The sequence below is a fragment of the Peromyscus maniculatus genome, chromosome 8 (assembly GCF_049852395.1).
Source record: "Peromyscus maniculatus bairdii isolate BWxNUB_F1_BW_parent chromosome 8, HU_Pman_BW_mat_3.1, whole genome shotgun sequence".
Classification (NCBI taxonomy): domain Eukaryota; kingdom Metazoa; phylum Chordata; class Mammalia; order Rodentia; family Cricetidae; genus Peromyscus; species Peromyscus maniculatus.
The window spans coordinates 58,081,263-58,103,052 of record NC_134859.1 but is presented as its reverse complement, the minus strand read 5'-3'; the positions used below and the strand labels follow the sequence as shown (position 1 = coordinate 58,103,052).

The window sequence follows — 21,790 nt, the reverse complement described above, 5'->3', positions numbered from 1 at the left end:
TTAGCAGAAGGGATGGCGCCTGCCCACCCCAGGGGCTGAATCTTCTCAACTCAGCCTCTGTGGTCAGAGCTAACCCTCCTGGAAGCCCCCCACAGGCACACCTGGGAGGCACAGGGCGACTCTTAGCCTGGTCACCCTTAGATGACACAGCGGCTCTCCAGCTGTTCTCAAGGGTCTTTCGTATCAAGTTCCTGGCTGTCATAGGACTCTGGCACAGCCGTCATTCTGCCCTGAAGAAGTACGCAGGGCAGCTCTTTCTTAGGACATCCTGTCTTGTCTGTGATGGCTGGCCTCAGCTGGGCTTCTTTTCTTTAGAAGGGCAAAGCCATTTTGTGTGGAATATACTCCAGAGACAGGGTCCTGGACTGGGTGCCCCTCCCTAGCTCCCGACTATCACTCCAGCTTTCCAATAAATCAGGGCCTCCCCTGTGTGGCTAGCCACACCTAGGGAGCACTAGGGCAGTTGAGAGCCTGCTGCATTCTTTCTGTCCTCTCTGCAGGAGAACTGTATCGGGTGTCCCTTAGAAGACAGAGATTCCCAGCTCAAGGAAGCATCGAGATCCATGAAGATGGCGAGGTGTGCTGGGTTTCAGAGGCATCCGGTCTGTCTGTAGCCAGCCTCTTAGGAAGAGCCCTAGGAGGGTAGACAGGCTGCCTAGCCTCCATCCAGTTCTTCCTTGCTGGATGACCCTTGGGGAGCTCCCTGTTCTTCTCTGGGCTTCAGGCTCCTGTAGGCACAAGAAGAGTCACTGTAGGCTCATTTTGCTGTCCTGTCCATTGAGGGTCTGGCCCTCCTGGGAGCCTTCTGGATGCCCCAGAGTCCCACAGGGGTCGTGGAGTGTCGGCCATCGTCCCCATGTCTCTGTCCTTGTGCATCCCTGGGGTCCTGCTGCCTGCCTGCCTCTATCCCTGCCATGTCCCTCTCAGGAAGGCTGCTCACAGCGTTCCTGTAAGACACACGTTCTCCTGATGGTGCTGCATGGGGGCAATGTCCTGGACTCCGGCTCTAGTGACCCTTCCTGCAAGGCGGCCGACATTCACACCTTCAGTTCCGTGCTGGAGAAGGTCACGCGCGCCCACTTCCCCGCTGCCCTGGGCCACATCCTCATCAAATTTGTCCCTTGTCCTGCCATCTGCTCGGAGGCTTTCTCGCTCGTCTCGAAGTGAGTCATTTCGGCTTGTTTGTACAGTCTGGGGTTGGTGTGGGAGGTGTACGTGGAGGGGATACCCTTGCCTTGGGAGGCCTGTCGGGGGTGTCAAGTCAGAATTGCTGAGAGCATCCTTCGTGGGATATGGTCATTAAGAGTCCTCTGTCAGGGACCTGGGAGTGCCAGGGTCCCCATACTAGCCCAGACTCACTTCCTGTGCTTCAGTTTCAATGAAAGAAAAAACAGGCTTTGAGAGATTTATCCACCCCCCCCAACCCCCAGCTATCCAGAGAATGGAGCCGGGAGTCACACCGAGGCAGCCTCACTCCAGAGACCAGCCCTGTAGGGATAGGTACTCTAATGGAGGCAGCCCAAGATATGGCTAAGTACTCAGTCAGGGAAAACTTCCTGGAGGAGAGTTGATTTGAATGTCATAGTGTGGGCTAAGTGTATGTTCTCTTTGGTCGGCCTGGACTTGAATCTTGGCTGCGTGACCTTGGGGAATTGTGTCACCTCTTCCTGCCTTAAGTCCCCCATCTGTAAGGTGGAGGTGATGCTAGTGTTGGAGTGCAGGTGGGTCTAAACCCATCGCAGCACATGGGAAGTGTCCACCCACACAGAGCTGGGCTGCCACTGGCTGCCACACTAGCATCCATCCTCCTGGGGCCAGGGGCACGCTCAGCCTGTTTCCTGTTGGTGGAGAGTGAGATGATACTGATATGGTCCTGTCCTAGCTCACGGTAGAGACCCAACTCGTAGGAGCAGGGAGGGAAAGGGCAGTATGACAGAAGCACAGGCTGAACTCAAGGCCACTTCCTGCAAGTGCCAGTACATCCCTCGCATTGTGGTGCAGGGTACCAGTGAGGGGCAGACTGAGAGACCAGCGGCTCTATGGGAACTGGTCCTGTGGGGGAATTCCACCCACCATGCTGGGACCTGAGGCTTCCAGTGCCCTAGGTGTCACTGTTGAAGTAGCTGAAGGTACTGGGTCCCTGGAGCCAGCTGGACACCTGCTTTCTTTCCAGTTGTCTGCAAAATAGTCTTTGTGCACCTGCAGAGCCCACATGGCCCAGGCAGTGAGTAAGTTCTTGAGACTGAAGCAGGGAGGCCAGACTGTCCTGCAGGTGGAGGGAAAGGGGAGCTGTTGGCACCCCTGCCTCACACCCCATCACGTGACCTTGGAAAGCCCCTCCTCCAAGCCCCTCCTCCAGGCTTTCTTCTTTGTGTGGAGCAAACTCAAAGTCCCATGAGAAGGGGAGCTGTGTGCTTCACTTTAGCGAGGTGGAGCTCTGAGCCCAGGGGCTCCAGTGTGGGATGGGCCTAGGAGCCCTGTTTTTCACTTCCAGTGGCTCAGGATCTAGCAAGGGCTGGATCATTCCCTTCCTGCTCACTCCCTGACTGGTGCTCAGAGGATGGTTTTCCTGGGTTCCCAGGGTCCCCTCAGGTGGCTCTCCATCAGATATACAAACCAGGAAGCACGTTAGGTCTATGGCTTTCTAGCTTAGCCAATTGTCTCAGTATCTGGGGTGACCCATGTCAAACACAAGATGTGCAGGTGCCTATGGAGCAGCCGAGCGAGCGGAGCCCTGGAATCTGCTTCCTAGACAAGGGCTGGCTGCTGCTTTTCTCTTGTAGGATTTAGGAGCAGCTGAGCAGGTGGCCAGGCTCTGGTCCCTCACACTCACAGCAGTCCCAGAGTTAATCTTGCTGGTCCACAATCCATCTCAAGACCCACCCCCAGGATGGCTGACCCCCAGAGCTGGGTCATCCCTATCTTCAGGAAGACGGATGTCCAGGCCATTTGAGGGGACAGCAGGAGGGAGCTTACCTCTCCCCCAGGCAGCTCTTGCCAGGGCCATTAATCACCCGTAATCACTGCTGGGAGGGAGCTCCTTCTCGGCTAATTAAAATCTCTCCGGCTGCAATTGAGGCCTGTTTCCTCTAATTTGTGTTCTTTGGAGAAGAGAAATGGTTGGTGGGGCCTGCCTTGCACACTGCTAGGACTCTGCCACCTGCTGAGGGTGCCCGAGTCCTCTCACCTGCCCTAGATTCTGCCGGTCCTTAGTCCCGTCTGCTCTAGGCTTTAGGCACTCTGGAGCTAGGCATGTAGGGTAAGGGACAGGCTGTTGGCCTGGGTAGGACGTTCTCAGACTCCTTTGTGTCTGTTCTAAAAAGCCAAGCCCAACAAGGCATCAAGGGTGGGTGTGCCAGAGGACAGAGGCCATCCAGGTAGGGTTGGGAAGACAGGTGGGTCTGAGCTGTCCAGAGGGGGCGGGACTTCCTAGGAGGGAGGTACAGGGATGCAGTGTCCTCTGGGAGTGGAGTTCTGTAGGGCAGGCTCCCAGCTCTCTCTGCAAAACCTCTGAAGCAGAGGATCAGTCCCCTGCACATGGAACATACCATCACACAGGCGCCTGGGTGCCACCTTCACACTGGAGCCATTGTCCTAGCTCGATGGTTGATGTGCCCCCACCGCTCCATTCTCAGCTTCCCCAAAGCCTCTCTTGGGAGTCTAATTCAGCCCCTTCCTCCTCCAGGAGGTCTACCACGATGCCACTTTCCCATACTGTTCTATGTTAGCTGATTCTCTAGGTTCTTTCAGAATTGGGGGGTGTTTCTAGGCTCCTGCCAGACAGCGTGGCTGTTCCACACCACAGGCTGGCGTGGACCGGCATAGATGGAGTCAGCGCAGCCTCGAGTCCTCATCCTTTTTTCCCCTGCCCCATGCTTGTGCTTTGCCTCCTGGGACCTATCCTGGGGCCTTGACATCTTTCCGGAGCTGGGCCTGGTGCCCCGGCAGCATGGGTGTTCTTCCAAAGAGCCCACAGCCCCACACCACCCACTCCTTGGTCCTGGCTAGGCTGACTTTGGGTCCCCATGTCTGCAGCCTGAACCCCTATAGCCACGACGAGGGCTGCCTCAGCACCAGCCAGGACCACGTTCCCCTGGCTGCCCTGCCCCTGCTGGCCATCTCCTCTCCACAGTACCAGAATGCTGTTGCCACTGTCATCGAGAGGGCCAACCACATCTATGGAGAGTTTCTCAAGTCCTCGGATGGGATTGGCTTCAGTGGCCAGGTAGGACAGCCTGCTTTCTCCCACTCTGTGTCAGCCACCACCTGAAAGACGGGCTGGGGTCTGCTGCAGGGATGAAGGCAGGTTAGAATTGTAGCGTCTGAGTTTGAAGGAGGCTTTTGATGTGGGGGAAGATCCCCATTTTACAGACAGAAAAACTGCCCTGATTTGGAGTCCATGCTGACCCTTAGCTGGTTTGACTCCTAAGCATGGCCTGACCACTGACCTCAGACTGACCCCAGAGGAAATCTATTGTCGGGATGAGCCTACACCCTCCATTTGGGCTCTAAGCAACCCGTTGGGATAAATTCCCTCTTCTCTCATGGGAACACGCCCCTGCTCCGACTGGATTTGGGGTGAGAGGGTTGTGGCAGGCAAGTCTGCAGCCCAGCTGTGCCTCTGCAGGTGTGTCTCATCGGGGACTGTGTGGGCGGCCTCCTGGCTTTCGATGCCATCTGCTACAGTGCCGGACCCTCAGGGGACAGCCCTGGCAGCAGCAGCCGGAAGGGGAGCATCAGCAGTACCCAGGTGTGGTCAGGCTGGGGGATGGGAGAGGATGTGTCTCTGGGTGTCTCTCCTAAGAACAGAGAAGCAGGTGGCTCCCCCAGGGAAGGTAGTGCTGGGCTTTCATTTGGCATTATGATGTCTATGGTACAAAGGGTTATTATGGAAATAGCAAGAGCCTGTTAGCGCAGAGCAAGAAACAGGCCGAGAGGAGGCCTACTAGTGTTTGTCCTAAGTGGTCCATCCCTGTGGCCATAGGAAATGCTCTGTGCCTAAGTTACCCTCCCCCCCCCACCGCCATGAGCCTTTTGGAAGCATAGTTTCCACATGTTTAGGAGAAGGGGTTCACTTATGCCCAGGGGAGGCAGGGCTCCAGGGCACCCATGATCGCTATGCTTTCTGCTCAAGGACACCTCTGTGGTGGAGGAGGACTGCGATCTGGCGAGCAGCAAGCGTCTCAGCAAGAGTAACATCGATGTATCCAGTGGAGTGGAGGATGAGGAGCCCAAGAGGCCATTGCCACGGAAACAGAGTGACTCCTCCACCTATGACTGCGAGGCGATCACCCAGCATCACGCCTTCCTCTCAAGGTAACCCTTCTCCAGCTGCGGCCTTCACAGTGTAACAGTATCCATGAGAGTAAGGACCTTGGCTCAGAGTCACCAAGGGAGCCTGTGACCAGGCAGTCATCCCAGACCCTTCCACAGGGGCCCATAGATAGTGGAAATTCTGGAACCAGGGCCACTTGTCCTTGACTCTGCATCCACACCAGAGAATTTCCTGTTTGTCTCTGCTCTGTTCAACCCTGCAGACACTGGGCATGATCTGTTACCCGTCTCTGGGCTTTGGTTTCCTCTTCTGTGAAAGGATAGGGCTGTCCAGCCACTTCTTGGCATAGCTTAGAGAACCTAGAGAGGTCATAGATAGTGTACTTGGTGGGTTATCCCAGGGGTTCATATTTGTTGTTTCTCGGAGGAGGGAGTATCACATCACTGGGTCCCAAAGATCTGGGGCCAGCACTCACATCGGTGTCTTGGACATGACAAACTCTATAAACTGTCCTTTCACTTTCTAGAGGAAATGGTTAGCAGCTAAATGAACCACCTGCACATTGATTCAGATTGAGAGAAATGAGCATTGAACATGGACCCAAACTGGCACAGGGTGGGGGCACTTTTCCTCTCCATCTCTCCCCTTTCCTCTCCTCTCCACCTTCCCTCACTTGCTCCCTAAGTTATAAACATCATGGGTCATCAGAAGAGTGTTTTTTTTTTTTCTTTCTTTTTTTTTAGTGGCTGGGGAGACAGCTGTGGGTGCTGGGAACCAAACTCGTGTATTTTTGGTTGTGAGCCTAGCCTTTAACGGCTGAGCCATCTCTCCAGCCCAGATGAGTGTTTTTTAAAACATGTAATTTTTATATAGTTTTACTTAAAAACAAAGAATCCCAAAGCCTCATACTGTGACCTCTCCCTCATATAAAAATACTTGATAAATATTCCTTTGTTTGTTTGTTTGTGTGGTTTTTTTTGAGACAGAGTCTCTCTGTGTAACAACTCTAGCTGTCCTGGAATTCACTCTGTAGATCAGGCTGGCCTCGAACTCACAGAGATCTGCTTGCTTCTGCCTCCTGAGTGCTGGGATTAAAGACATAGGCCACCAATGCCTGGCTGGTAAAGATTCTTAATGCACTAAATTTGGATGAATAACTACTTCCTTAATACCACTAATGGGATATGTTGTGTTTTTTTTCTGGTTCTTTGCAGTTATAAAAAGCACTGCACTGGACATCTTTTTAAAAAAGATTACATTTAGTTTTACTTATATATGTGTGTGTCTGTGTATGTATGTGCAAGTACCTGCAGAGGCCAGAAGAGAGCATTGGATCCCCTGGAGCTGGAGTTAGAGGCGATTGTGAGCTACCTGATGGTGGGTGCTGGGATTCAGTTGTCTGCAAGAGCACAATGCTCTTGACCACTGAACTATCTCTCTAGCCCTTCGGCTGGAGATCTTTGGGGATAAACATTAATGTATGTGTTAGACTTACAGTAGTCTTGCCTTGACCATGGCTTTGTATAATACTGTCGCACTTACTTAGGACCAACCATGGTCTGAAAATATTACCTAGAAAATTCCAGAAGTAGATCAGTTCAAATTGTTAAGTTGTATACTCTACAGAGTAGCATGATAAAGTCTCATGCTGTCCTCTTACTCTGGGTATGAATCGATCCTTTGTTCAGCGTGTCTACTCTGTGTGTGCTACTTCCCTGTTGATCACGTGGCTGCCATCTCAGATATCACTGTCATGGTACCACAGTGCTTATGTTCACATGACCCTTGCTTTGTTTTGTAATGGTTCCAAGGTGTAAAAGTAGATAATGATGCTGACGATTCAGATGTGACAAAGAGAAGCTGTGGATGTCCTCTCTAAGAGAAGATGTGAAAGTACAACATTTTGCAAGAGACACCCATATAAGTTTTATATATTGTTATAATTGTTACATTTCATTATTAATCGTTCTCTTAATTGCCTAATGTATAAACTAAACTTTATCCCAGGTACTTTAAGTATAGGAAAAAGCACTATATGCAAAGAGTTTGGCACTTCCCAATGAAGTCTTGTGATACGTTCCTGTGGATGAGTGGGGACCACTGTACTTCCTGGATTCCAGGAGGCGGGATAGGAGGCTGAAGGTTCTGTGGGTTAAGCTTTGAATGTGAAGGCTCCTCTATCAGATCATCCTCTGGAGGGAGGGTTGCGAGGTGAAAACCTAACATTTCTGGTTCATCCTTCAAACATCCTTTAGAAAAGCCCAAATCCAAAGAGTGCCAGACATCTGCCACTTTCAGTAGCACTTTCAGAAGCCCAACACAGCCAGGTTGTTGGGTTGTGGTGCAGGAACAGATGGCTGTTTCTCTGGTAACTAAATAGTTGGCACAGGTTTACGGACCATGCTGTACATGAAATATACATGGTTCAACGTTGTCATCGTTGGCCGAGAGAGCAGAAAGCAGCGTGCAGCCTGGGTGTGCCCTGTCTGCATGCTGGCTCACTCCTGAGGGTGGGCCCCTCGCCTGTAGCCTTTTGACTGTTACTTTGAAAGGTTTTTCTCCAGCTTGAGTGTTTTAGACGGATTTGCTTTCAGAAGTTGGCTGATACATCATGTCATTCCCCTGCCGTGGTTTAACCTCTGTGCTGTTTCCTGGTGCTTGTTGGGAAGGCCAGAGAGGCAGCTCTGGCTTCTGTTAACCTTCAGTGCCCAACTCTGCATCTGTGGCTAAACACAACCTAGACTCTTCAGGGTACGCTGGGCTCTTGGGATGAGAATGTGGGATCCTGCTCTCAGGCATCTGTCCAGGGGAGTGGGGAGGCCAGGCTGTTTGCACCCATGCCTGCCTATTGCCTGGAACATGAGTTATGATAAAAACTGGTGCTGACCATGCCCAGTAGCAGCCAGCTGATCCTTGTGCTGGCCAGGATGGGTTCTTCCTGTGGAAAGTACAGGGGCTTTCAGGGTGGCTGTTAACAAACAGCATGAAGGGTCAGTTCTGTCTGTGCAGGCCGCTCAGGTGCTCTCAGGTGCTCAGCCAGGAATCATAAGAAAAGTGTGGCAGAGCCCAGCTACACAGACTGGTGTGGAAGATTGCTTACACATGATGCGTGGCTGTCTGACAGAGAAGAACAAGTCCACGCGGTGGACGCAGGTGGCCCACAGAGTCTTTCAGACTCACCCACCTGGCACTGTGCAGAAAATGTTTGCTGAACTCTGCTCCAGGCAAATGTTGGCCGGGCCTGGGTGGCTAATGCTGAGCGTCTCCAGCCTGTGTGGATGATGTCAACGTGATCTCTGGTTCTGAGTCCCACTCCAGTGGTAGAGGGCTGGCTGGGCACCTTGCTCTCAGAATGTAGCTGTGCTGCCGAGTGGACACTCCCATGGTTCTGGCCTCACCTCTGATCTGCCATTCCTCCCTCTGGCAGCATCCACTCCAGCGTGCTGAAGGATGAGGCCGAGGTTCCTGCAGCTGGCACGCCCCAGCTCTCTGAGGTCAGCCTGGGTCGCTTTGACTTTGACGTGTCTGACTTCTTCCTCTTTGGCTCACCCCTGGGCCTGGTCCTGGCCATGCGGAGGACAGTGCTGCCTGGGATAGATGGTGGGTATGGTCAGGCCAATGGCTCAGGGGCAAACTGGTGGAGTGGGAGGATGGGCAGAGTGATGGAGGCGGGGTAGATGCAGAGAAATGATGGCAGCTGGGCGAGAGGACAGGCAGCTTCCCTAGGTGGGGCGGCTTGACGGACTTCACTCTCCCTTCCATGTGCCCCGAGGTTACTTGCTCCTCTGTCACGTCCCATGAGAACATAGACCACACTCATTTACCCTATCCCAGCAAACCCTCCCTCCCTGTCCCCAGCAGACCTCCTGCAGACAACTGGTGCCTTTGCCCGTGTAGCATCTGAAGCCTAAAGCTTTTTTCAGCTCCTACAAAGCAGATCATGATGCTGTCTGACCAGCCTGGGCCTTACAGACAGTCTGAGGCCAGGAGTGCAGGCTGTCATTCATTGCTCGCTGCTGAGGCTCTGAAGTGGACTTGAACTGAGGCATGGTAGAACTTAGGGTCACTCTCAGTGTTGCAGAGGAGCCTCAGGGTTTCCTTAAGTGCAGCAGACTCAAGCCCCTGACCCAGGACAGGAGGCTGGCAAGGAGACGCCTGCTGGCCAGTGAAGGAAGTGCTTCACCTGCTCTGACTAACATTGAGAGCACCGGCCAAGGGGCCACTGACCTGTCTGAAGGGACTTGGATTGGCTTCATAGATCTGGTAGTGACTTGAGTGTGGTCAGAGGAACTGAAAGAAGTCTCCCAGTGTGAAGACCGTAAATTTTAAAAGGAATACTATTGTAACTATTAAAAGGAAATATTAAAATAGTAAAAGGAAGGCCTGGTATTCTGAAGAAAGGAAGGACTCTTTGAACACAGAGGAAGGAAAGCAGCAAGCTTACCTATGTTCACCAGGGTGGCAGTGCTGGGTGTCTACCATGGTGCCCCTAGGTGGGGCAGACTGGCGAGGCCTTCAATGCCAAACTGGGCATTTTGTTTTTGGGTACTGTGATGGCTAGTTTTCTGTCAAATTGACACAAGCTAGATTCATCTGAGAGGAGGGAACCACAATTGAGAGAGTGCCTCCATAAGGCTGGCCTGTAGGCAAGACTGTGGAGCATTTTTATAACTGATGATTGATGTGGAAGGGCCCAGCTCATTGTGCGTGGTCCTGTCCCTGGGCAGGTGGTCCTGGGGTGTGTAAGAAAGCAAGCTGAGTAAGTCAGTAAGCAGCACTCCTCCATGGCTTCTGCTTCAGTTCCTGTCTCCAGGTTCCTGCCTTGAGTTCCTGCCCTGACTCCCCCCAGTGATGGAGTGTGACCTGAGAGTAAGATGAAATAAACCCTTTCCTCCCCAAGTTGCTTTGGGTCATGGTGTTTTATCAAAGCAATAGAAACCCTAGCTAAGATTGGTAGCAAAGACCCAGGGGAGGTTCTTGAGCAGGAGAGAAGGCTACTCAAGGCTGCATTCCAGGGAGCCCTTTAGAGCCATTAGAAGGGGGCCTCTACATGTGTCTTCTTCCCGCTCACCCAGGTTTCCAGATGCGTCCTGCCTGTAGCCAGGTCTACAGCTTCTTCCACTGTGCGGATCCCTCAGCCTCACGGCTGGAGCCACTGCTGGAGCCCAGGTTCCACCTGGTGCCTCCCGTCAGTGTGCCTCGCTACCAGAGGTTCCCCCTGGGCGATGGACAGTCTCTCCTGCTCGGTAGGTCCTGGGGCTGTGAGAGTGTGCTGAGTTGGAGGTTGGTAGGTTCTGGGAATGTTCTTTCTGGCTCAGCCTCTCAAGCTGTCAGCTGTGGAGTGGCTCATGGGGACAGGGCTATGCTGTTAGAGGACCTGGGCAGGAAGCCAGCTGGCTCTGGAGTAGCTGCTTATGACAGGGACCGGCTCTGTGCCAGGCATCTTGGTGCCAGGGCTTTGCTCACCTCAGACCCCGGCAGGCTCCCATTTGAGCTTCTGTGGCTAAGGCTGGAATAACAGTGGGGTTGTTGACCCTGAAGGGCAAGTGACTGGTGCATTCCCAGTGCTGTTTCCCACTGCCCATCTCATACCCTGCAAGGACCCATCAGGGAGTGTGTCCTGGTAGGATTCATGGAAGGGGTGGCCTTTGGCCAAGGACCTGGAGGAGAGGTGTGTTTGGATAGGTAGAGAGGCATTGTAGGGACAATAAGAGCAAGTAGGTCAGGTGAGTTTAGAGAAAGACAGTGGCTCCTAGGTTCAAAAGGAGTATGTATGTGACTGGGGATATGGCCAAAGGCAGGTCTGGAATGGACAGCCAGGCACTTGGCAATCAGAGTCTTGGCTCCATAGCTCTATATCACCATTGAGGAAATCCAGCCTAATCCTTTCAGAGGTTTGGGCCAGAGATGAGAGGATGCTATACCCGTGATTCATTTCAGGGTTAAAACTTACCCTTCCTTGTCCTTCATCTCAAAGGGATATGTTTGTCTAGGACTTCCATGAAGAAGCGAAGCTCCAAAGCTCTGTTCTGTTACCTTGAATGCTCCCTCCAAAAAGGGAATCCCCCCAACTTAGAGGTTTCTTCCCCCACTCCCATCCCCCAGCTTGCAGGCTGGAGTGATTTCCATCTATTTTCACCTATGCCTCTGTAGGTCATGGGAGGAATTTGATGAGAGAGGGTATTGTTAGGTATCACATCATGACTTCAGCTAGGCCTTAAGGCCCAACTTCCAGAATTCTCTGTAGCTTTTTGGTGATAGGGTGATGTTGAGATCCCTACTCACATCTGTATTACTCACAGTTTAATAAGAGGTGAAACTTAGCAATGTACTATGCTGGTGTGTGTGGGGGTGGGGGGTAGTGGGTGCTGGTGACCTGCTAAACCTAGGCTGGCTTCTTTGCATTTCCAGTCTCTTGCCCAGCTTAGGGCTGGCACTAAGTAAGCCACTCTGTTGGAGACTCAATGCTTGCCCTGACCTTGCAATTCCCCCTCCAGCTGATGCCCTGCACACCCACAGCCCCCTATTCCTGGAGAGCAGCTCCTGGGGAAGTCCCCCGCTTCTGGATGCCCCTGCCTCACCCCTTCAGGCCCCAAGATTCCAGCACTCAGGACGGAGGCTAAGCGAAGGCAGCTCCCATAGCGACAGCTCAGAGTCCTCGGACAGCCTGGCACCTATGGGAGCCTCCCGCAGTGAGTGAGGTCCTTTTGGGGCCCAGCCTGCATCTGAGGGACCTTCCCTGGGTGGTGATGGGTCCACAGCAGGGCTACCGCGGGCGGCCTCTTGGGTTGACTTGGAAAGAAGTCGTGGTGACATTCCTGTCTTTGGGGAAAGGGGTGGGGATGGGGGTATGAGGGGCTGGAGGGAGGGCTGATTTCGTTTCCCACTGAATCCTCACTGATTTCCTAGACTAAGCTATGACCCAGGATAGACCTCCAAATATACCAGCTAGGGCTATGCTTCTCCCCCATCCCCAAACTCAATGCTAGGTATTAAGCCTAAGCCACACGCTAGGCCAACGCTAACAGCTAAGCCTCATCTCCAACCTTTGGGTCTGAGTTCTGATGCTGAATGGAACTTTGACCTCTGACCACGGCCCACTGAATTTTGACCTCATAGCCTTGACCTTTGACCCTGCACAGGCCTCTGATCTCTTGATCATGCGCTAAGCCCTGACCTCTGCAGGTGCAGACTGATTCCTAGCCCTGGAGAGAGCTCCTGGGTAATTGCTGTGGAGCTGTACCATGGGGTACAACTGTGACTGTCTCTGAGGGGCCTGGTCCTCCTTCTTGAGACTAGCTGGGAGCCCCGTGTCTTAGTGGAGGGTTAGGGTTAGAAGGGCTGGTGAAAGGGCAGGAGTCCCCTCCCCAACCAGCACAATCAGGGCTGGTGCTGTGGCCCCAAGCTCGCTGGTACACATCTCCACTGAGCCTGTGCCAGCTGTCTTCTGGCCGTTCTGTCCTCATCTCCTTCTTGGCCCCACAGTCACAGCCAAGTGGTGGGGAACCAAGAGGATTGACTACGCCCTGTACTGTCCTGATGTCCTCACCGCCTTCCCTACTGTGGCCCTACCCCACCTCTTCCACGCCAGCTACTGGGAGTCTACCGATGTGGTCGCCTTCATCTTGAGACAGGTACTGTGGCTCCCTTATTGGGCCCAGCCTATTGGCCTCTCTCGGGAATCCCAGCATTCTCCTGGGGTCACATGGAGCAGTTGGCCTCTCTATCTCTGATATGTTGAGAAAGCACTGGGGCACTGATGCCAAGAGAAAGTGACAGGCCAGAGAAGGGGTTCCTTCAAGAACACCAACTCTCTAGATAGTTAATGGAAACCCGCAGAGGGAGCCATGCCTGTGTGTCAACATGGAGGCTGGAGAAAGGCATGCCTGGTTTCTCTGAGTCTCAGTGTCTTTGTCTTTAAAAAGGAATAGCAGGAAAGCCAGAGCCTGGAGGTAGGAAGACATAGAGTTAGGGGGCAGTTCTGAAGGTCTGGTGTGTCACCTGGGTATGGCAGGTATGTGAGCCAGGGAGAGCTATCTATCAACTTTGAGAAGGAAGTTTTGGGGCTATTGTTAGGGGGTCCAAGAGAGGAGCCTTGGAGTCCCCGGGAAGCAGACGTAGTATAAGAGCCCCACCTGGTGCCAAGGGGTGGTGACATGTGGATTCTAGTGGCAATACCTACTGAGGTCTGAGCTGAGGGAAGTGACCAGCTAAGTAGCCATGTCTTCCCACTGAGTAACCATGAGAGCCATTTCCTAGGACTTTGGCAGAGTGGAGCTGGGCTGGGGCAGTCAAGGCTGTGCTTCTGAGGGGTGAGACACATGGTAGGTGCTGGGGGGTAGTGAGTTTGGAGCTTGGAGAAATGATCAGGACTGGAGATGAAAAAGTGGCTGTCATCGGACCTTGGCTGGTCTTGAAAACTCATAAGGATGCTTACAAGATCACCACAGAAATCAGTTCAGAGACAAGTCTGGAGCTCCCCAGGGACACAGGAAGACCCATCTGAAAGGGTGGAAGAGGTCAACCCCATAGGTTGGAGGAGAATCTTGAACAAGTAGACAGGTACGATGGAAGTTCCAGGGACATACTGAAGTGGCTTCAGTGGCGTGCTGGGTACAGAGCTGTTGGGGTGGACAGAGGAGAGGAGGTAGGTAGGGAAGTAGAGATGGAGTACAGAAGTCTCATGGAGAACTTGGTGCCATGGAAAAGGCATAAGGGTCTCCAATGAGAGGGCATTTTTTTTTTAAGATTTATTTTATTTATTATGAATACAGTGTTCTGTCTGCTTGTATGCTTGCAGGCCAGAAGAGGGCACCATGTGGTGCTGGGAATTGAACTCAGGACCTCTGGAAGAATAGTCAATGCTCTTAACCTCTGAGCCATCTCTCCAGCCCCGAGAGGGCATTTTTATATGAGATGAGCTGTGGTAGGCATTTGGGGATGTTAAAGAGAATGACCCAGCAGAAAAGGTCTAGACCAGAGAAGGGAGGGCTGCTGAAGCAATCAATGGCCTTGAGAAGGTGATAGGGCTGAGTCAGGGCCCCAGCTAGCCTTAGGCAAAGGTCACCTGCAAAAAAGGAGGGAAGGCAGAGAACAAACGAATGCTTGTTAGGTAGCCGCAAGATTCAGGCATGAAGGTCAGAGGCTGCCCCCAGAGCAGAGCCATCAAATGGACAGTTCTCTGGCTCCAGCTGTCCAGACAGGTAGGAAGGGAGACAGCTCCCAGAGCCCCAGCAGGGCCCAGGTGATGTCGTAGGGAGGCCAGAAGCAGGGCTTGGCTGGCTACTGTCCTGGGAGGCCGAGGGTTGAGAACACGCTACCAAGCCCCTCCTCGCTTTTGGCTAGGTGATGCGTTATGAGAGCGCAAGTGTGAAGGAGAGCACTGGCCTGGACCCCACGGCTCTGAGCCCCACTAACCCCCGTGAGAAGTGGCTGCGCAAGAGGACCCAGGTCAAGTTGCGGGTAAGATCTTGCTGCCGTTGTGTCTGTCGGAGAGGTGGCCTTGGGAGTCTGGGCAGCCATGTGCCAGATAGGAACTTTGGTTTCCCGGTAGGGCTCTTCTCCACTCCGGCTGGGCTGAGTGCTTCTAGGAGGGAGCCGGTGTGAATTGATCTCCCAGGGTCTGTGGCTCCACCTGGAGGTCCAGGGCTCTGGGGATGGTAAAAGCAGGGCCGTTGTGGAAGGATTGCTCCATGCCGGGCTTCTGAAGACGTGGACTTGACATAGATGATCTTTCCTGTGCCCCAGGTCCCTGAGCCATTGCGTAGGGATGGGGGTGATCCTTGCCACAACAGGGTATACACATCAGGATGAAGATGGCAAGGATTGCCAGGGCAGATCACACGAGGCTTCTCTAAAGATGGGGCTCCTCTGTATGGTCTTGGGGGACAAAGGGGAGTCTGGGAGGCATTCATTCACTTATTCTCTCAGCCAACTGCCATCACTGCCTACTCTGCTTCAGTCTCTCTGTGGGGATGATGTGAAGGCTGAGAGTATGTCAGCACAGCGGTGCTCTGGTGAGCAGTTATACTCTGGTGAGAAAACATCAAGCATGGGTCCTAAAAACAGTCCTAAAAGGCAGAGTGACTAATGCTTCATGAATCAACGGTTTTGTGCATGAGCACACTTGTGATGTAATTCACCTATCACATAATCCAGCCATTTACAATGTCAAATTCATGGATTTTAGTGTATTCACAGTTGTCTGCTACTGGCTCCCCCTTCCCCCCACAGTTTCATCACCACATAAAGGAAACCCCTTTTCCCTGCAGCTCTGTTCCCTTCTCCACTGTCCCTGGCTCTTCCCTGAGTAGCCAACCAGTCATCTAATGTTGGTCTCTGCTGTTGGTCTCTGTTGTTGAACTCAGCTATTCTCGACATTTCATGTGAATGAAGTCACATATGTGTTTCTGTCTTCCTTCTTTCACTTAGCATGTTTCCAAGGTTCACCCATGTTGTGTCCATGTATAGTAACTCGTCTCCTTTTCCTGACTGGATCCTATTCAACTGTGTCCATATATTCTGTTCATCCAGTTGTCAGTTGAAAGGCATTTGGGTTATTTCTACCTGTTGTCTGTCTTGAATAATATTGCTTTACATATTCGTCTACGCAGTTTGTGTGGGCATATATTTTCATTTTCTTTGGGTATAGATGGGGAGTGGCAATTCTACCCTTAATCTCTTGAGGAACTACCCTACTGCTTGCCACAGTGGATGCCCCATTTTACGCCCACCAGCAGCGTCTGAGGATTCTGATTCTGGCACATCCTCAGCACAGTGTCCACTGTTGTCTGTCTCTTTGACTCTGGTTATCTTCGTGTGTGAGAATCCCCACTATGGCTGATCACCCATTGCACATGCTTATTTCCAAGAACCCATCCATCCTCTTCAGTGACCCCATAAAGGAACCTCCAATCCCATGCTAGAGCAGGTCCTGTGACGGGTTTCTCTCAAGGACTGGTGTCAATGAGTTCTGCTAAGGGTTTTATTTATTTATTTTTTTGGGGTGGCTGCTGAATCATGTGGCTTTGCAAGCTGAGAGGAGGTGGAAATCACATCTTTGGGGAGCCAATAGATATAGCAGGATGGAGGTGAGTCTGCTGCTAGGGGATGGGCTGAAGTTTGGAAACAAAGGGATTTCAGGACAAGAGGGTGGAGGAGGAGCCCCAGGAAAACAGAACAGACTGCAGAGGTGCTTCTGCCAGGCTTGGCTCGGTGTGCCACACTCAGGGTTTGGACTTCAGTGGAAGGTGTGGGATGCTGCCCAGGTAGGATCAGATCTGTAAAGACAAGATCTATCAGGAGGCAGCCCTGAAACACAGAGATCCCTTAGGAATCTTCTCTCAGGGTCCAAATGCAACAGTTGTGGGCGTGGCACACACAGAGACTTGACCGGTATGAAGTAAAAAGGTCACCAGATTGAGGGACGACGGTCTCCAAGGCTAACCTTGGAGTGGTGGACAGTTGGGGGCCGACACAGGACTTGGAGCTCCAGAATGAGTGGGGCAGAACTGAAAGACAAGGATACCGAGGCAGCAAGGGAGGAAATAACTCACCATCCAGGACATTGCCCTGACTATCCTGACTATTCTGTGTGGGGCTCAGGCTTCAGGGAAAGGAGACCTGGGTGGCAGTCAGCAGATCAGTGCGTATGCTCTGGTCAGGCTCACAAGCTTGCCTGTGTTACTCTTTCTGTCCTTGTGTATTTGAAAATTTCCACTAAAAAAAGGACACTTGGTAAATAGCTGTTTATGCAGAAGAAAGACCCAAAGGTGACTGGGTAGTTTCCAGCCCAGGAATCTAAAAACAAATGACAGCTGTAAAGGCCACTTGTCACATCAGGAGGTGTGCAGACTCAAGAGCATGGGGCGCACCTCGGTAAGCAGCCTAAGAAGTGGTTTTGGTAACTCACGGGCTGTTTCTGGAATCATCATCGTGCAGGCCGCTCATGGGACACCTGACTCAGTGGCGCCATAGCCCAGAAAGCCATCCTCACAAGGCTCTAAGGATAAAGCAAGAGTGAGCCTTGTCTGCAAAGGCTGAGCCGGGTTGTTTCTTTCTGTCCTTGCAGAACGTTACCGCGAACCACCGTGCCAATGATGTAATTGCTGCGGAAGATGGCCCCCAGGTCCTGGTGGGACGCTTCATGTATGGCCCTCTTGACATGGTGGCTCTGACTGGAGAGAAGGTACCCGGGGTTGAGCATCTCCTTGGCTCACCTGCTCCCCCCAACCCCCCGTGACTCATAGCACCCCAGGGCAGAAAGGGTGATAGTAGCAACAGTGCTGGAGCACAAAGCAGGCAGCCCTTTCCCTGCCCAGCAGATCAACGAGGGCTAAGGGGAACTTGGTATCTCCAAAGAGGCGGGGAAGCCGGTGTGCCCACCACTTGGAAGGGAGGGTTATAGGAAACTCTAGGATACAGTAGGTAGGAAGCGGTGCCCAGGGGTCTGTTGTTTGGGCTGTCAAGCATGTGGTCCTTCAGGCTTCAGCAGGTCCCTCACTTCCTTCACTGGCTGCAGGTGGACATCTTGGTGATGACAGAGCCATCATCAGGCCGCTGGGTCCACCTGGACACAGAGATCACCAACAACAGTGGCAGGATCACATACAATGTGCCCCGGCCCCGGCGCCTGGGGGTTGGTGTCTACCCTGTAAAGATGGTGGTCAGGTAGGACCAGGGTGTGTGTGTGTATGTGAGGTTCTCATGGTGGATTTTTTTTTTTGGGGGGGGGGCTCTCCCATCCAGGCTGGAAGATAGAGTTTTTTTTTTTCTGTTTACACGGAGAGAGGAAAAGGGAAGAGGCCACCAGCCATGGTACCAGGAGACATTACTCAGAACCTGGGCCCAAGACTGACTGATTTCAGCGGCAGGCTGACCTCAGGCTGATACCTTTCAGGGGTGACCAGACCTGTGCGATGAGCTACCTCACGGTGCTGCCCCGAGGCATGGAGTGTGTTGTGTTCAGCATTGACGGCTCCTTTGCGGCCAGTGTGTCTATCATGGGAAGTGACCCCAAGGTCCGGCCAGGGGCAGTGGATGTTGTTCGGTGAGTGTTACCTCTCTTAAGGAAGGATATCTCCCCAGGGCAGGAGCCAGCAGCTTTGGGGGAAGTGCATTAGTCTCCCCCACCCCCTAGCTTTCTTTAGGACACCTGTAGGTCTCTGGGCCTAGGCACTGCAAAGTTCTGGCTTTATCTCCAGGAGTCATTCACTGGGAATCTTGGGGAGATCAATCCCATTTGTAGACTTGAGCTCATTCATTTGTTCCTTCCTCCTCTTCTTCTCTTCTCCTGGGCATTCTTTTACCTTTTCTCTGGGGTCAGCTCCAGACCAGGCGCTGGCTTGGGGTCTGCTGTGAAGGCTGCTGCTGGTGGGAGAATCTGAGACCAGCGGAGGAAAATAAACCAGGGATGAGAAATAGTCATTAGTGACATTAGAGGCTTAGACCCCAAGAATGAACAGAAATTGGGGGGGTGGGCACTGGGAGTTTGTGGCAGCTGGGGTAGTAGGGACTGCCCTGCCTTGCTCAGGGAGAGAAGCTGGCTTGACTTTGGGGTTCTGGAGAGAGAGTGGTTTCCAGCTGCTTTGTGGCTCTGGAGGAGAGGTCCTGCACAGCCCACTGGGAGGGTTGGCTGGTATATCCCACAGCGGAGATGGGAGCTGTGCTCTCTCCCTCTGTGACTCCGCCCTCCTTCCACACAGTGCTGCCTCACCTAGTTAGCTGCCAGACACTGCTTTCTGTTAGTCTAACAGAGGGCCCACCCGCCTGCCTGCCTGCCTGCACAGATCCCATCTGCCCGGGGGTCCCCCGGGGAACTCCCAACATCTCAGTAACACCTGCATTGCGCATCTTCGCATCTTCCCGGATGGTCTTTAGAAAGCCCAATCTGTGGCAGCCAGTTAGGGGCTAGCTAGTGCCACCCAGATCTGGGCTCATCTGTACCTTGGGCCATCCAGGGAAAACAGAGTAAAGAACTGATTGTACCTGGGAAATGAGGAGAATTTCCCCCTGGAAGGGGGATCCTGAAGGATGAAGATGTAGACAGGCAGGGGAGGGTCCAGAGCCAGGAGCACAGGATTTGTACAGGGGTGCCAGAGCAGCCCTATGTGGATAAGGAGATTCTACTCATCGGGGAGAGCCCAAGGATAGAGGGAAGCCTTGAAATGTTACCTCACCACTAGGGAGCCAGGTATGATTTCAGGAAAAGGAGCAACAGGGTTAGGTTTGTGGTTTCTAGAAATTGCCATGAAACTGTCAAGGATGAAAATGAAGCCAACTCTGGTTTTAGGACTAATGCCTTTATCCTTGGAATAACCCTATGGGGTGTTTGGATGATTAACTCCATCCTATAGATAGTAAAACTAAGCACATGAGAGAGAGGGAGAGGGAGAGAGGGAGAGAGGGAGAGAGGGAGAGAGGGAGAGAGGGAGAGAGAGAGAGAGAGAGAGAGAGAGAGAGAGAGAGAGAGAGAGAGAGATTACTTTTGTAGTCCATGGGAAAGATGGGACAGAAACTAAGGACCAGGCACTGGAGGTGGGCGCAAAGCCTCTGGCCTGGGCATATTGGAAGTTTTCTTGTTAGTGGAGAAGGCAGAAGCAGGGGAGGTAACAGTGAGGAACCAAGTTGGGTCAGTTCTCACGGGCCATCCTGAGGAAATGTACACCACTCACCCACCGGGAGCAAGGACTTGAGAGCCCCCTTGCCATTACTGCTGGCTTCTCCAGAGGGCGATGGCAGTCAGGACAGGGGCAGTGGGCAGCCTGCAGGGGGCCAAGCTGGACCCAGCAATGCCATCTCACCAGGCACTGGCAGGACCTGGGCTACATGATCCTTTACATCACGGGGCGGCCGGACATGCAGAAGCAGCGGGTAGTGTCGTGGCTGTCCCAGCACAACTTCCCACAGGGCATGATCTTCTTCTCGGATGGACTGGTGCACGACCCGCTGAGGCAGAAGGCCATCTTCCTTCGCAACCTCATGCAGGAGGTGAGTGTGGGACTGGGGCGGGACTGCGGCCACACCCACTAGGAGTCCAGGGAGGAGTTAGCTCTGACCCTCTCCATCCTCTTTCCGACCCCAAGGGGCTGGGCATCGGAATCCTCGGCTAGTGTAGGGAAGCACATTTTGTTGGCAGAGTACGTAGCTCTCACTGGGCCGTCTTAACAGACCTAGGAGGCAGGTGTTAATCTTCATTGACAAATATTCACGCTTTATCTTCTCCTAACTCCAAGACTTAAATTCTTGTCTCTATATCTGGTTATTCCTTCAATAGATATCCCAGTGCCTATTGAGACATTTCAGGCTTTGTTGTGTTCCTCCCTGCCTGGTGCTGGCATTTCTAGCCTGCCTTCCTGAATTTGTCACCTAGAGCTGTGATTCTCCAGCTGCACCTAGGAATCAGTTAAAAAGTCAAATTTCTAGGCTTAGCCAGATAGCAGAAACCCTGGGAGAAGGCTGGGGCATCTTTGTGCAAAGCCCTCCATGAAGTCCTACCCTGTGGGGCTGGGAGTGGGGGGGGCAGTAAATGGGGGGGGAGAGAGAGATGGGGGAGAGAGAGACAGGGGGAGAGAGAGAGAGAGAGAGAGAGAGAGAGAGAGAGAGAGAGAGAGAGAGAGAGAGAGAGAGAGAGAGGCTGACTCACAGATGGAAAGCAGGAATAGACAAATGAAAATTATACGAGTTCAAATTTCGGTGTCCATAAATAAAGTTTTATTGGCACACAGCCAAGCTCATCTGTTTATGTATTGTCTGTGGCTGCCTTTTCGATGCAGTGAAAGAGCCGAGTCGAGTTGCTGTGGCAGAGCTCAAAGCCTAAAATATTTACTATTTGGCTTTTCAAAGAAAAAGTCTGCCAATCGCTGATCTAGAGAAAGAAAGGCATGTAAATTGACAATTACTGGTGTGTGGCAGAAAAAGGGCAATATTGGCAAACAGAGGAGAAAGGACTTAGGTTCGCCTGGGAAAGCCTGAGTAGATTCTAGTAGGTAATAACTTCTGGGCTTAGTCTTGACATATGAGTATAAGCTGTCAGGTAGACAATGTGCTGGACCTGGGGAAATACAAAGAGGTTAAGATGGATGTGAAATCAAGCTTTATTTGGGAATAGCTCTGTGGGAGGATGCCTGTGCCATGGTGGTTTATGGGACCAATCAAAGAGGTTGAGGTGAGGGGGATTTTTAAAGGCAATAATGGAGGAGGATGACAAAATATTTCCTAAGGCAATACCGTTTGGCTGTAACAAGTAATAACTACAACGACCTCAGTCTGAGGGTGAACGGACAGTTGCTGAGCGAATGTTCTCGGACAAGTACTGCTTGTGGGAGATTGCTGTCGACTTCTTAAAACTAATTTTTATATTTTAGACTAGACTTCACTGTGTAACCCTGGCTTGCCTGGGACTCCCAATGTAAACCAGGCTGGCTTCAAATTCACAGAGATTCATCTGCTTCTACTTCCCAAGTGCTGGGATTAGGGGCATGTGCCACCATGCCTGGCCACTGCAGGCTTTTGTGT

The 21,790-nt window shown here is 52.4% G+C and overlaps 1 protein-coding gene across 5 annotated transcripts in view; it reads left to right on the top strand.

Annotated features, from left to right (window-relative positions):
• Positions 1–21,790, top strand: part of Pitpnm3 (PITPNM family member 3) — a 92,344-nt gene that overhangs the window by 63,143 nt on the left and 7,411 nt on the right. For all 5 annotated transcript variants that reach the window (XM_015985833.3, XM_015985836.3, XM_076542823.1 and 2 more), the window contains 14 exons: positions 501–577; positions 928–1,163; positions 4,036–4,225; positions 4,628–4,750; positions 5,135–5,316; positions 8,703–8,875; positions 10,351–10,521; positions 11,773–11,967; positions 12,761–12,909; positions 14,621–14,737; positions 17,346–17,462; positions 17,796–17,944; positions 18,174–18,323; positions 20,080–20,263. In XM_015985833.3, the coding sequence (XP_015841319.1) occupies positions 501–577; positions 928–1,163; positions 4,036–4,225; positions 4,628–4,750; positions 5,135–5,316; positions 8,703–8,875; positions 10,351–10,521; positions 11,773–11,967; positions 12,761–12,909; positions 14,621–14,737; positions 17,346–17,462; positions 17,796–17,944; positions 18,174–18,323; positions 20,080–20,263 (2,213 nt within the window). The remainder of the gene's footprint in view (positions 1–500; positions 578–927; positions 1,164–4,035; positions 4,226–4,627; positions 4,751–5,134; positions 5,317–8,702; positions 8,876–10,350; positions 10,522–11,772; positions 11,968–12,760; positions 12,910–14,620; positions 14,738–17,345; positions 17,463–17,795; positions 17,945–18,173; positions 18,324–20,079; positions 20,264–21,790) is intronic.